The sequence below is a fragment of the Morone saxatilis genome, unplaced genomic scaffold (genome assembly GCF_004916995.1).
Source record: "Morone saxatilis isolate NCDOM2014 unplaced genomic scaffold, NCSU_SB_2.0 Contig2, whole genome shotgun sequence".
NCBI lineage: Eukaryota > Metazoa > Chordata > Actinopteri > Moronidae > Morone > Morone saxatilis.
Genome location: NW_023339762.1, coordinates 3,757,752 through 3,773,645, shown reverse-complemented (window position 1 = coordinate 3,773,645; position 15,894 = coordinate 3,757,752). Strand labels below are relative to the sequence as shown.

The following is a 15,894-nucleotide window of genomic DNA, read 5'->3' as shown; positions in this document are numbered from 1 at the left end:
ACACACACACACAGCAGAGAGAGATGAGAGAGATATAGGCCTTGTCCGACAGCTGAGATATAGCACAAGAGCCCTGGGGAGTTTCAGGGGATTTCCACCGAGGGAATCGGACACGTTGTCTGATTTACACTAACACTTTGGCTAAACTTGTGATAAAAGTTCACAAAAGAAACATTGCTGTATCTGTCTTTATCCATCTCTCCCTCCATCTGTCTCTGTCTCTGTTTTCTGCTGCTTTCTCTCTCTCTCTCTTTCCTCTCTCTCTTCTCTCTCTCTCTCTCTCTCTCTCTCTCTCATCCCATAAACACTGCGGTGGCTGTAGAATTTTTTTTTAAAGCTGTGAGTTATTGTTTTCATGCATGTGAGTGTTGTTGACTGTCATCATATTGATGCAATCTCCTCCCTAAAAAGGTATTAGTAAGTTATGGTGAAGCTGAAGGTCGTAAGGGTGATCCAAAGAAATAAACGGCAGATTTTAACCTAAAAAAGAAGCGGACAAGGAAGGATGAGAGGGGTAAGAAGCAGCATGAGAGTGAAAAGAGCAAAAGAGAGGCTGAAAGAAAACACATTCATTTTTATCTGCCTTTACAGCTCCTTTTTTTCACTGAGAGGAGAGCCAAGGAATGCAATGAGGAATCCGGTGAGAGATAAAGAGAGAAAAGTGGATGGTACTGTACTGTACTGTGTGTAAGTGTGTGTGCTGATTGTGCAACTGTTTGTGTCTATTAGAGTGTATACAGTAGTCACTCACAAAGCTGATCTCTGATAAAGTTTTAATTCAGTTATTAAGAGTTTAATCACAAACAGGGCAGGATAAACGGTGCTGAAGAAGAAAACCTTCTATGTGTGTCAGCGAGGAAACCTTGGTCAAGGTCAGCAGATGAATTCTATTTTTTTTTTACAAGATATTGTATCTTCAGGGTAGTGGGATATTTCAAAAGAAATAATTGGATCCTCAAAATGACGGAATTATACATTATTATACAGTATTTCATAGATATTACTTTCTGTGTGTGAGGAGGAATTGTTATTTTAATTCTGTGACCTTCTTGTGGGCGATGATAATACTATGTTACTGACTAATAAACAAATGATGACTTATTATTAAAAAAAACAACAAAGAAACTTTCAAATGAATAAATAAAGACCACAGAGACAAACTGGTGCTGTATCAAAGCAGTCACAATACATTTACACAGAGAGAAATCATCATCATTTTCAATTATCTCACACTTTTAAGTACAAAAATGTTTCACTGACATTTGCTGTTTTATGACTCAAATATTAATACACACGAAAGAGAGAAAACTGAAAGTATAAACAGTTCTTGGATCCTTCCAAAGAAAAGTCTAAAATATATCAGTTAAGTTACATATTTTCCCCCATGGAAAGAGTTCAGTTCCCATGGTGAAGAAGAATTATTTACATCTTGACCATAATGTCCCGGACACAGAGCCAGTGTGACCCAGCAGACATATTTTAGAGCTTGCAGTGTCTAAAACACTGCCAAAGTCCAGCAATATTTACACACCACACAGACAAGACGATTTGGCTCTGAGAGCGCTGAGCAATGCTAGAAAAAAAAATCCAATCCTCACATTACTCAAAAACAAAAAAGTTCAGTTTTTTAAATACAACTATAAAAACATATCTGTGTTTGCAAAGTACATTTAATGCTGACCAGACAAAACACCAAAAGCTTACATTGCAAACACATAATGCATACGGTGTTAAATGCAAGTTGTTCACTTCATTTGATCTCTTTAAATCAAACCCAGCATTATCGCTCATGGTATAAAAGGGAAATTATGAGAAAAGGCAGAGAGACTGAATGACACCTCCCTCCCTTTAAATCATTCCAGTGAAAGCAAGTTTTGTTCACAAAAAGATAACAAAGAGGCCCACCCAATGCAGCTCAACAGAAGAGATATTTACAACAGCTGAAGGCGCTAAGCTGCGGGGCATGTATGCAGATGACCATGAAATCACTTTACACACAGTGGTGGATGGTGGCAAGAAAACAGACAATAATTGAGGATGAATGAAATATTACATTATGGTTAAAATTCTTCTGTCTTAATGTGCAAAGATACCAACATTGACTCTGGGGACCTTCTGTAAAGTGACTGTACTGTAGATCTAATTGGGTTTGTGTACATTTTTATATTTACACCTGCTGGACAGCATTTGCCAAAATGTTTCTCGGAAACAGAAACTTAAGTGAAATGTTGCTCTTTTCAGTTACAGACTGACTTTATGAAACAATAATTCGAATCTTTAAAGGACCAGTGTGCAGGATTTAGTGCCATCTAGCGGTGAAGTTGCAGAGTGCATCCACTTGAATACAGCTCAGCCTTCCAAGTGTGTAAGAGAAACAACAGTGGCAACAAAACTCGCACAAACATGAAAGACCCTATCAAGTGCCAGTGCTTGGTTTGTCTGTTCTAGACTCAGTGTTTCCCATTAATTACCAAGCCTGTGGCAGTCCACCACAGACTAATTTGTCCCACCATAGTTTCTTAATGAACCAACATTTGTTTTAGACTTCTCTCTAACATTGTGTTTTTTGCTTCAGCAAAGCATCTCTTTCACAGCACAAGTATCCGTGATCGATTAACTAGTGAACAATCTCCCCCCACTCTGCCCCTCTGGTACAGTCTACCGACAATTGCACTGCTCTGCAGAGGAACGCAGAGTGGGATGTTCTCTGAGGCATATACGGTGGATATACAGGGGGTGATTTTACACTAATGATAACATACCTATGAATATTATATTCCATATCTGTCAAAAGATCCTCCTAAATGTTACACACTGGACCTTTAAATCCCATGTAAAGACCAAAACCAACAATGGATCAGCAGCAATAGTGACTAGTGATATTAACCTCTTTAAGGGAGCCATTAGGACTCTACTGGTCCTTACACAGGCTGGGTTAGTGGGTGCAAAGGGGGTCACCAGCTTTGGATTACGTGGAGACAGAAAATATAAGCAGATGTAACCCAGATGTTTACATTTAAAACTGTGATATGCGCTGACAAAAGACTCAGATAGCCAGCTGGAGCTTGGTGAGGTTCCTCTGGTGCATGTTGTGGTGTCGCACCAACTCGTCACTCCGGGCAAACTTCTTCTGACAGTTCGGCCACCGACAGTTGAACGGCTTCTCACCTGAGAGACAGGCGGGAAGGATGGACAGGGTGGAAGAGACAGAAGATAGAATGAAGAAGTAGTGGGAGGATAGTAACGGTGGAGAAAGTAAGAGAGGAGGGATTTAGAGAGGATGCAAGCCGGATGGAATAATAATGAAATCAAGTGAAAAGAAAGGGAAAATGAGAGAAATGTTAGAATACTATACTGATCACAACCTGAATGGGAAGATTAAATTGACTTTATATACTGTAGTACTGTAGTACATAATTACACAAGCCAAGTAAGAATAAATACATGTTGACAATACTATGTTATAAAATTACTGTTTTGCAACTGTATATATTTAAACATCAAATGGATGAAGAAGAAATGGAAAAATAAAAGTTTACGCACTTGTTTTACCTGTATGAGTCCGGGTGTGTGTCTTAAGGTGGTCAGACCGAGAGAACTTTCTCTGACACGTCTCGCATTCGAAGGGTTTAACTCCTAAACACATGTACAGTATGCATGCATACACACACACGCCCAAGTTCACACACACGCACACACACACACATATACAGAAAACACATGTTCAACATCACACACACACACACACAGAGGGAGATAGAAAAATACAGTAGAGTAGAGGCTTGCAGGAAGCCATTCCAAAGTTTGGCCAGCCTAGCAACTTAATGTAGTTCAACACTGTACACAAAATGCAAACTGTGTACTTCAAAAGACTGCATTGTCCACAATATGGCTGTCATGCATACAGCAGAGGAGAGGAAATTAAGAGAGAGTAAATACAAAGGAAAAGTAAAGTCAGGTTGAGTAAAATTGATCAAACCTGTGTGCCTCCTCTGGTGTCTCTTGAGCTGGTCGGAGCGGGAAAAGCTCCGGCCACAGTCTGTGAAATCACACTGGTAGGGTTTCTCCCCTGGACAAAGACAAGAGAGACACACACACATTATTAAATGAAATTATTTGATCACTTCTTCCCAGAAGATATCACAGATAACACACCCACAGGAAAAAAGGTGTAAAGGTGTGGTAGTACATTACTGGAATAATGCATAATAATATAAATATCCAATTAGCGACTGATAATTTATCAGTCCTGATATATATTGTGCATCCCTAGCTACTGCTGTTATTTCATCCTTTTCTCATATCAGTGTCAGCTAGTTCATGAGTACACAGGTGTGTGTTTCTTTCACTGAGGAACATCTTTATAATCACAACACTGCTGTAGTAACACTGAATTAGGCAGCTAGCCGGGGCTGCTAACGCTGGCTTTTCTCTTTGACGGCTGACAAATATAATAAACCAAGCTCACAACCCAGTGTAGCTAGGTAGTCGGCTAGGTTGGGTGGGTAGCAGCTTCTCAAAAGTGACTAGGCTATCAATCTATCAAATGTGCAAAGGCAACCTCATGATAATAGAGCAGAATTTGTCTGTGAGGCATTTTAACATTATTGTCATCACCACATACATTTTCCAACATCAGAACAATACTGTAGTCAAACCAGAGGCCATTGTACTGGCCCATCCCAGGTTGCCTTGAGGATGGGCCGGGGGTGCAGCAGGATTTATTTGACTTTATAGTGACTTAAATAATGTTTCATTATCAGCAAAGATACTGAATACCTCAAGCACCTAAGTGAAGTTAAAGTAACAGCTGAAAAGGGTGCACATGAATGAATGTGTGTCAAATCACACTGCCATTGCTGCAGATCTGACTGGAAATCCAAAGGATCTCTTTATTTTGCAAAACAGGAAGTATTTTCTGGCAATAGCAGATATAGGTGTTCTGGGCCAATGGAAACATCACTTTAAAAGCTTTTAAAACGTTTGTTCTTCTAAAGCCAAACAGAGAACTTTTGAGTGAATAAGAACGCGTTGCTGACAGTAACTGTGTTTCTGGGAAACACACTTTCTGGCACTAACAACACTGCTGTCAGTATCTGTAGAATACGTGTAATATCACAGCACAGCTTCCTGTTTCTGTTGGTTTCACCTGTGTGTTTGCGACCGTGCATCTGCAAATGAGACAGCTTGAAGTAGCGTTTGTTGCATCCTGGGTAGGCACACATGAATGGGCGCTTCTCACTGCTCTCTGACCGCACGATGGCTGGAGCGATGCTGGGCACCCGCCGCACATCCTGCACGCACACACACACACACACACACACACACACACAGAGAAAAGACTTTAATTCAAAGCCAAAGCACTCAATGCAAAATTAACAGAAACTCTCCCTAGACATCAATTATTTAACCAGTAAAATGTAATTTAGAAAACAGGCAATTAAATCTGTCCTGTGTGTAAATAAGTGCATGTGATGTGTCTGGCTCACAGGGATCATTATAATAAAATGGTCATATATTCATTAGCTGGGAATTAGCAGTAAAATGACCCCAGACTGACTGCAGCCCAGGGGGAGCTGTTAGTCACGCCTTTTAGACAGGCCCCCTTCCAGAGCGCCCCATTACAACCCCGCTGCTCAGTGCCGACACCGCTGGAGAAGAATAACAGGAAATAACACATGGCTGTAGAAGAAAAATCCAAATTTTGTGTATTAGTTCATCTGGATAGTAAATCAGTATAGGGTTAGGGTTAGGGTTATTTTCTTATTTTTTATGCTCTCTCATGCCGCCTGCCGACCTGTAGTTCCTCTATGTAGCTACTTTTCAACGCAGTACATGACATTTCAGCACTTTCTTCACGTCTCTCTCCTCTTCTTGAACTGATCCACTGATCATTGCTTTCCTCTTTCTCTTCTTCCCCCCTCTCCCTCCACACTCCCTTTCTCCGCCCTCCCGCAGCCATCTGCTCTTCATTTCCTCAATGTCTACAATAATGGCCAGAGAGACTCTGAGGTCAGCCCTGTTGTAATTAGCACTGTTAGCAGCTATTTATACAAACATTACAGTCGTAACACACTGCAAGAGGTGTGAAATTCACTGACACAATCATCCTTAAATCCCACATTACACTGAAACAGTAGGAAAGTAAGACTTGATTATAATCTGGACTTTGCTCTATAGTGATGCACAGTACATGGTGTAGAATACATTAAACGCAAGGTGTTGTTCACAGTGCAATGAACCCCAACAAGGTGTTAATCCAACTCATTACACTGATAATTATCCCCCCTGTAGAGTTTTTGACCCTTTACAGCTCTACTATTAGTATTTTTTTTACACATTCCTGCCAATGGTCTTACATTATTACACTAATTCAATCCACCTGCAAACGCAGTGAAGAAGAAGACTGCTACCTGGTAAACATTGATGTAAACAATGTGGGTTTTATAATATAGTATAATATTTTGAACTTGAGGGTGAAGCGAGGGAGTTTCAGTCTCAACTCCATCACTAGTTGCCACTAAATCCTACACACTGGTCCTTTAAGTATAAGTGGGGAAAATGCCATTATGAAATAATGAACTTTGATAATTAATGAACTTTGCTTAATTAATTTCTGAAATAAATAGAATGAAGATTATCTGCAATAATATGATAATAGTTTTCATATTTCTTTAAATTATTTCTCAAATGGTTGGTTCATTTATAACCACAGTTATATTAATATATTATTAATGACTTTATTTATTTATTATTGAACACTCACTAAAGTACCTGACAGCTAATCCGGCATGCCTGTCTGCAGTAAGCAAGAATAATGTCTGTTTGCTGCAGGTGTTGCTAGTTAGTTTAATTAATATAATTAGAGATCAACAAAACTGACTGATTGATCTCACAGCAGAAGGATATAATTAGCTGTGATTAAGTCATTTGTTGGGTGATTCATAATCATAGGATTCAGATTTGTCAACAAGCCCTGTAATATTTTTTGCTGGCTGTTATCTCTATTTCCTTTGGCAGTGACTGAGAATTAATGTAATCACCGTTATTAACATTATGGAACAAAGCATCTTGTTGCTACTCAATCTGTTATCTCCCATTTTAGCAGCTCTTAAATTATACTTTAAAAGGCATAAGAGCGAGAGTTTGTTTATTCTTTTGCACTGAGCCAGACTTATGTGTGTTTAGTACAATCCACTTCTATGAACAGAAGAAAAAAGAATGAGCAAAGGGGAAAAAAAGGGAGCAGAGTGAATGATGAAACAGGCCCCAAAACGAAAAGAAAGAAAGAAAAATCTCAAAAGTCCTGCTGTGGACTAAGAGCACGTCTGGAGAATCTCTGCTCCCTGTCCTTTAGAGCCGCTGACAGACAATAATTAAAATCTAATGATTTATTAACATGCTGATCCTTGTATGGAAACTGTATCTTTACCCAGTGTAACCCTATGTGTGTGTGTGTGTGTGTGTGTGTGTTTCGCCACTGCTAATGGATTTGTGGAAAAATATTCTTCTTGGCCTTTAGAGCTGCCTTTTTAAAAAATGTGTGTACTATGCAACGTGTTTGTGTGCATATGCAGGCATTTGTGTGTGTGAGTGTGTTTGTAAATCTCTGCTCTGCTACATATCAGTATTTCCTCCTCACACAGCCTGCTCATTTCATCAGGCTCTCCACAACACAAGAAATATGTAAAAATACCTTCTTTTTTCTGTCATTAATGCGTTTTTCCTCCAGTGTTTGGTACACTGACCTTAGGCTTTCAGTATGTTAAGCATGTGTGTATATCCTGATCTTGACACTAAACAGCAAAGGACACAGTGTGTGTGTGTTCTGTGTGACCTGGCCTCAAACAATTAAAAAGGAAGTAAAATGTAGAGACGCTGCAGTAGTGGTAGTGTGAGTCCTACCTGTATTCCCCTGAAGACTCCATGCGTGTGTATGTGGTACTGTGTGCTGCAGCTGTACACCATGGGGGTGCTGGGGTCACTGTCGTAGCCTGCTGCATGGCTGCCAACACAGAGGGAGAGATGGTGACTGATTTATTTAGATTCTTACAGCAAAATAAACAGAAAGGTAATTTACCTGAAGGTGAAACAATGGACACTTTCACACAGTTTTGAAGAGCAGCTGTCTGAAAGCCATACTGGCTCCAAGAGTAGACACCAGTACCATCATTTTCAACTCCAAAATATCAACATTGGAGCGTTTTCTGTGCCACTAAATAATTTCCTGATCACAAATATTCACAGTTAAAAAGAGGGTTTCCACATGGTCGACTGCCACGTACAGTAGGTTGAAATGTAGAGCAGAGAGACATCCGATAACGAGAACATGATTCAATGCCATAAATCCATACATACAGTGTAACAAACGCTGGCAGATATATAGAGCATGAACTGCTGTTTTACTGCAGGTAGGGTCATTAAGGTATCATTATTCAAACATGTTCACCTTGTCACATACAGCCCGTAATGCAAAACACAGACCAATCATTTGTATGCTCAGAGTTGACTGGAGAGATGGAGGTAAGTCGTGTTGATGTCTGTCTTTTGTCCGAGAACTGCATATCCAGCTGAAGTGTGTGTGTGTGTGTGTGTGTGTGTGTGGGTGCCTCTGTTTATGCATGTGTATGAATTTCTTTTAATATTTGGCCCTAAAAAGTCAAACTTTGGCCTATAGGCACAATAAGCCCAGATACAAAATCAGCAATAGCACATATACAAGAAGAGGTGTTCACATTGACACTGATCCCTGAGGAACATGTTGGCTGACTTCATAAAACCATACGGATGATTGCAAATGTCATGTCACTGGTGTGATCTTAGCCGATGGGAATTCCAGGCCTTTTAGTGAGTCAGACCATGTGGCTCAGCTCAGCAATAAGAGCAGGTTCTTTCTTACTCCCAAGCGGCTCTTCATTTAGTGCCACCTCTGGCTTTCATGTAGCCAAATGTAGCAATGTTTTGACCAATAATTGGTGTGTGTGTGTGTGCTCATAAATCACTTAAGTTATTTAATGTAATTTCAATGTAATTATACTAAACCTTATAATTTCCAATACCAGTTTTACAATTTTACATTATGCCTACCTATTATGCTAACCATGTTCATCCTACAATATTACACATGTCAAGAAAAAAGAAATCGGAGCATGTCGGTCCACCGCTTTGGTCAAGACAAAAATATCTCAACAGCTCTTGAATGGATAGCCATTCAATTTGATGCACACATTCATGTTCCTCTGAGTAAGAATTGCAATTATTTTGGTGGTTGCTTAACTTGTCGTCTCGAGCCCCACATCAGGTCAAACATTTAACTTTAATACTTACAAAAGTTCCTGTAAACTTCAACTGTGTTTAATACTAATTAGCAAATGGTAGTATGCTAACTTGGTGAACACAGTAGACATTATACCTGGTAAAAATCAGCATGTTAGCATTGTCATGTATAACAATTTGCTGACAAACCAAAACCTTTTCCCATTAGACAACTTTCAGTCACGTGTGTAATGTTAACATCTAGCAATGAAGTTTCAATCAGGCAAGTATTTATCTACTAGCTTATACAATATCAAGCTTTTCATCATTACTGCTCCTAATGATTTTTTCATTATCAATCAATTTCATCAGCCTCTATCATAATTTCCCAGAACCCAAGGCCACGTCTTTAAATTGCTGGCTTTTCTGACCAACAGTCAAAAACCTTAAGATATTTAATTTACTATGAAATTAAAACCCAGAAAAACAGTAAAAATGTATCTTTGAGAAGTCAAACCAGGGAATATTTGGCAATTAGGCTCGGAAAATGACATACGACATATGAATTTAAAATATTAACCACACAAACAAATACTTCCTACTGTTGATCAGATAATTGATAAATTAGTTAATCACTTGCTACTGCACAAGCAGAGTATTATTTATGACAAATAGCTTTTCATGTTTTACTCAGACTTAGAGAAGAACAAAACCTGCTCTGTGTGACGCAGCCTCCGCCTCTTGTATCTCCTTATGATAACACACAGAGAAACAGAAAGCTCTTGTCTATGAAATGTGTTATATTTCAGTCTGTCTAACCAAATGAGGAGGATGGGAGTTTGCATCCTGTGCTGCTGCAGTGGGAATGTACTGTGTATGGCTGAGTGATCATAAGGTGCTCTTTGTTTGCCTCGCTGTTTCCAAGGACAGGAGCCATTGAGACTACGTCAGTTGTAGACACAGTGTTAATCATACTGCATGCTCCTTTACTTATGTTCATACATTCAGTCATATTTTTTGATATTTCAGTTTGTAGTAGTGGGTATTGTACAATGTGGGGCACCATAGTCAGAGATTCTGGAGCTTCCGCCGAAAAAAACTTTTACCTCACTATGATAAACGAGGGTGGAAGGTTGTGGTGATGGGGCAACCCCCATGTAAGCTGCCATACTGAGAGTTTCATACATGAACCTGAATGTGGCCCAGCACCAATGTCAACACCACAACAGCAACACTGTTAGGTGCGTCTAAACTGCAACCCAGACAAACACAGTAAGCACAAATAATACCAGGGATCTACTAATAAATCTAATAATAAAAATATGATAAAATACAACAAAGTGTAGTTGCAGAATATAAATGTAATAAAATATTAATTGACTAAGTACTAATTGACTAAGTGAAAAAGCTTCTCGGTACCTACTGTTAACTATTCAACACTGGACACAGACTTTGAGGGTTCATGTTAAATCCATACAGGGATGTTCTACTGTAAAATCAACAAATGTTTAATGGGCTTGTTCCACTCCATGGGCTGCAAAAAATAAGTCTGACTGTACTGAGTCTTACAGTAAAATGAATTAGTAAATTATGGTTCCATTTAGAGTAAAATAGCCGATAAAGCAGGCTATGCTTTAGGGTGTGGCTACTTGTTAGAGTCTGTCCAGCTCAACGCACCAAACTCAGATCAAACTGTCAAACTAGGCAGTGCTGATATGCAAATATGGATCAAGATTCTGTTGCCTATTTCTCACTAAAAATCGGAAAAAGTTTTAGTGCACTGTTTATCTGTAATATAAGAAGATGTGTAAGCAGGCATGCTGCCACTGTTTCCTGCTACAGGCATCAGAGCGGTACTCCACAAACAATGGCTGACGTCACAGTAAGTTCACACTTGGCAAAACCACAACTTGTTGTTTTTACTATTCGGTTTTTATACAGACTGATCAAACAAGATATGAGATAAGAGATTCAGACGTGCTGATAGGTGGACTTTGTTAGCAGACTGTTTCCTCTCTCTCTCCACTCTTTATGCTAAGCTAAGCTAAGCTAACCAGCTGCTGGCTTTCGCTACATATATATTATTATAATATATATATTATCATATATATATTACAAAACATACATGACCGTGAAATTCCATTGGGCGTGGCTTTATAACATTACATCTATGGAACGGTTTGACTCTGTGATCCGCACGTCTTCAAATCCCACCAAGAGCAACTTCAGGGCATGTTGCCTGCCCGACATTGTTTACTTGTGTATTTGTCCCTAAAAAGGATACAAAACAGTGTATTTCTCTGCTTCAAATCTCCTCTAACCTTCCTCTGACTGAATGTTGTCTGGCCTGGTGCCACAAAGTGTAAAATTCGATCTGGAGTCTGCATGCAATTTGAAAATTGATTCAAATTGGATTCTCTATGTCGTTTTTGTGTCTGACTTCCTGCCAGTGCAATCTGCTCTGAGCTGCTTAATGTTATTGGGACGTAGCTTAGACCAGCTGCGTATTCAAAGCAGAGCAGAGAGACACTTCTAGAATGCTTCTGAGACGTGCCACGGCGCTTCTGATGGAATTTAGAGCATTGTCTAGAATGAGTGCAATCATCTGCAACGGAACGTGTTGCGCCTGTGTCCGGTGGAATTTAGGGGTGAGAGTCACTCTTGTCATCTAACTTCTGATCAGAAAACAAATTATTAACAATAATGAAATTTTATTAATTAATGCACATGTTGCATAGGTCTGCAGACTTGAGTGAATTACCCACAACTGATAGCAACTTTATAAACTGGCATGACTCCCCTACGCTTCCTCTTCCTCACCTCCTGCTCCTCGCCCCGTTCCTCTTTATCTTCCTGTATTCAACTGACTCCCTCCTCTTGCTGTCCTTTCCCTTCCTCCCCAACCCTTCTACTCCCTCACACCTCCCCTCCCTTCTCCTGCCCCCCCACCCCATTGAGAGAGTCACAGCCGCTGAGAGAGAAACACCAACACACCCAGAGCTGAGCGAGGCCTCTGAAACACTGTGATATACTTTTATCAACCTTCTCTGAAGACCTTTTCAATGCTTATGAACACTCTCGACATTTGTCTCTCCTGTCACTCATGTAAATATAATCAGCAACCTCAACAACACCACTCTCAGCACTGTAGACGCTTGTATACAAGCACACACTCACACTGCTTCTTCACAATGCAACAACATCCCCCAGACACATAGACATTCCTTCTCGCTACCACCTCTTTGTGCACGTACACGTCGCTATCAGACACACACACACACATTCATCTGTTAACTATGATGAATGCCTGTTGGCTCAGGGTAGAAAGGTATTTGTGAGCCGACACAGACGTTGACCAGTGTGCAGTTATACGCAGGTCACGATGACATAAAGTACAGCGTGTGCTACTGAATGTTTTTAACTCTGTGTGAACACTGTGTGAATTCTACAGTGATTACTTGTAACTGGTTTCTAATGTATTTCTGCTTTAATTTGACAAAACATGACATCCCATCCCATAATATGAGAACTAAACTTTCAAGAACAGGGTACCCATAGTTTATTCACCTAATTAAAGGACTATACTGTCTTTTTTACATCTTATCTCATATGTGACCAAAGAGCTGGGTTTTAAAAGTACTCCCAGTCTTTCTGGTGCACATGCTTATCAAATACTAAGTTCTAAACTGCAGCATTATCCAAATCATTTCAGTCATTCAAAGTTTTAGGGTTGTGGGTCCATCTGTCAATACATCCGACACTAAGTAAGATATCTCTACAATTGCAAACCAGATTTGCCATGAAAAGTTTGGAATATGGAGAGTATAGAGTTCCATGGTTCCCAGGGGACCACCTGACCTTTCATCTAGCACCACATGTCCGAGGCATGTCACATCTTGGTCCATGACGGATTATCTTACAAAGTAGTAGCCGGGGTATCCTAGTGGTTAACATGAATAGAGTACATCATAATCGCATTGTCCACAGTTTTGCCAGGCACCTTTGTTCCATGTAATCTTCTCCACTCTTTCCTCTCATTTCCTAATTTCCAATCTACTTTCTGCCAAAATACCAAAACATGTACCAGAAATTCCATTAAATCTACTGCCCAGAATGCTGTCAAATTGAACACATTCATTTAGATAAAATGGAAATTTACACATATAATACATCTAATGTAATGCAATAATCTGTTATGGCCACATTTTAGACTAAGTGATGTGTGAATGTTCAACTAAAAACTACATGTATTTGGAAAAATGTCTGTGAAGATTTGTAGATAAAAGAATTTACTGATTTCTAAAACCACCTTTAGATATTTCTATTTAATACTTTACTAATGTGCCACAATAATGTTTTTGAGTTTAAATATCTTTATTTGGGTGATTTTTATAAACAAATATTAATATAGGTGTTAAATTTAGCAAATATTTCTGTCACCCCAAGTCTCCACACCCTCTCTAATATTTCTCTAAATTGGCCACTGGCCGTGTGTGTGTGGTGTGTGCTTTGTGTGACAGCTCAGACTGAACTCTAAAAATGATCAGGAACTCCTGCTGTTTCTCTTATTTCCCTTATTCTATGGCTTTATTCATATTCATGACTAACAATTATCCCTTTTTTAGTTCAACTAAATTCTACTAAAGGGTTTTTTTTGTTGGACTTTTTCGTCATCAAGGAATCAAAGGTCTAAGGTTATAGGGTGTTGTATTCTGTAATAAGCCAATGAAAAGTCAGAATATGGTCTTAAAGGTCCAGTGTGTAACATTTAGGAAATGGAATATAATATTCACAGGTATGTTTTCATTGGTGTGTATTAATGTGCAAAATTATGCCGCTATGTTTCTACAGCAGCCTAGAAGGACAAACCAAACACGAGCTATAGATAAGGCATTTCGTATTTTTTGTGTGTTTCATGGCCACCATAGTTTCTCCTTCACATTTTGAAAGGGAGGGTGAGATGAGGGAGCTGCAATCTGCAACACCGCTGGATGCCACTAAATGCTACACACTGGACCTTTAAAAACTGACGCTCTTGGATCCGACCTACACTGTCTTATTCAACATCAACTTGACTGACTGCTGCTATTTAAAGAGAGCGATGGATATAGTCCTACCTCTTCATGGTGGATGCCAGTGTATTGACAGAGTTCCATGCCACACACTCCATCTGAGAGGTCATTTGATATACATTTTCTCCTCTGTGGAGGGAAGACAAAACGTAGAAAAAAAAGCTCATGAGCTGTGCAGTGGACTCTTTTTTAGCAGGGTTGAGTGTGTGTATCCATTTGCGTAGCTGTGTTGCCTTTTGTTATCCTCAATAGAAGCACTCTGATAAAAAAATGCCAACACACACACAGTCGCAGGTGGAGCTGAGGATAAAGAATGTGCCTCAGATAGACACCAAGAAAGCTAAATTCCCCCATAACAGCCATCTTTCATTAAACACAGCAGACTCCACAATCATTATTCAGACCTGCCATGTGATTACACATGCACATACATACACACACACACACATACACACACACACACACACACACACACACAGTGGATTTATAGCTCTCACACCACAGGCCCTCAATCACACCACCTGCAGGCTCACAGCAGTCTGGATGGGGTAGATGTGGTGCCTGGTACCCTGCTCATTACGCTGCTATTATTTTACAGTACAGCAGGGGCACACAGCCAGCAGAGCACACATGGTATTTGCTGAAATGTGGAATAGAGGCTGAGCACAAGATTTAAAGTAATGATCCATGACATTTTCAAATAAATAAGTGTCTGCTTTTCTTCCCTACTGCTGACTGATAGAAGAACCCATCACTGATTCAGCCTACATCCATTTAATGAAAGCTCACACCCAGTGTGTGTTACAGTATGTCTCTCTTCCTGGGAACCAGAGGGGTTTCCCAGGAAGCCTGTTGCAGAAATGGCGATTTATTTGCCAAAAAGAAACTGGTTATTTACCACGAGGAGTGATAGTTGCCATGGAACAACAAAGTTTTGCAACTACTGAAATATTATCAACAGAAATTCCAAGGAAAAACACAGCATGCCAAAGAACATGCAGCATGAGAGAAGTGCAGTAAAGGAAAACCTACCTACCACCAAATTACTATTCATCAAATTACAATTTAGAATTAGTTAGAATTAGTAAGAAATGCTCTCAAGTTTTTGGGATAGCAGCCTTTGAAATGAGTGTCCCCACCCAGTGGTGGAAGAAGTACTCAAAATATTTTACTTAGTTGAAATACCACAGAGTAGAAAAGTATTAGCATCAAAATATACGTAAAGTATCAAAAGTAAAGTACTCGTTATGCAGACTGTTCAGGGAGTGTGTGTGTCTCTTTATGTTTGGATTATTAAGACCTCGGCATGTTTTCATTTCATTGTTGTTGCAGTGGGCCAAGCTGATGGCCTGCAGAGTAAATACAGTCCTGTTGGTACCAGGCTGCAAGATTAGACAACCGACTCAACTCATATGAGTCTTCCCAGTCATGTGAGTGTGTGCGTGTGTGTGCATGCATGCTATCAGTTATGTTTATGACAAAGAAGACCTCCTCAGACTGAGACATTCAGGACAGCTTATGTCCACTCCACATCTCTCTCTTACTGTCGCTCTCTCTCTCTCTCTGT

At 39.7% G+C, this 15,894-nt stretch overlaps 1 protein-coding gene across 2 annotated transcripts in view; it reads right to left on the bottom strand.

Moving 5' to 3' along the window:
* Window positions 1-1,682: 1,682 nt before the first annotated feature.
* LOC118329922 (Wilms tumor protein homolog) overlaps window positions 1,683-15,894 on the bottom strand; it is a 25,526-nt gene continuing 11,314 nt past the window's right edge. Inside the window, exons 4-8 of one of the 2 annotated variants that reach the window (XM_035664273.1) lie at window positions 7,906-8,005; window positions 5,150-5,294; window positions 3,980-4,069; window positions 3,544-3,636; window positions 1,683-3,168 (exon numbers count right to left, since the gene is read on the bottom strand). In XM_035664273.1, the coding sequence (XP_035520166.1) occupies window positions 3,047-3,168; window positions 3,544-3,636; window positions 3,980-4,069; window positions 5,150-5,294; window positions 7,906-8,005 (550 nt within the window). In that variant the 3' untranslated portion in view covers window positions 1,683-3,046. The remainder of the gene's footprint in view (window positions 3,169-3,543; window positions 3,637-3,979; window positions 4,070-5,149; window positions 5,295-7,905; window positions 8,006-15,894) is intronic. The other variant, XM_035664274.1, reaches the window with a different exon arrangement.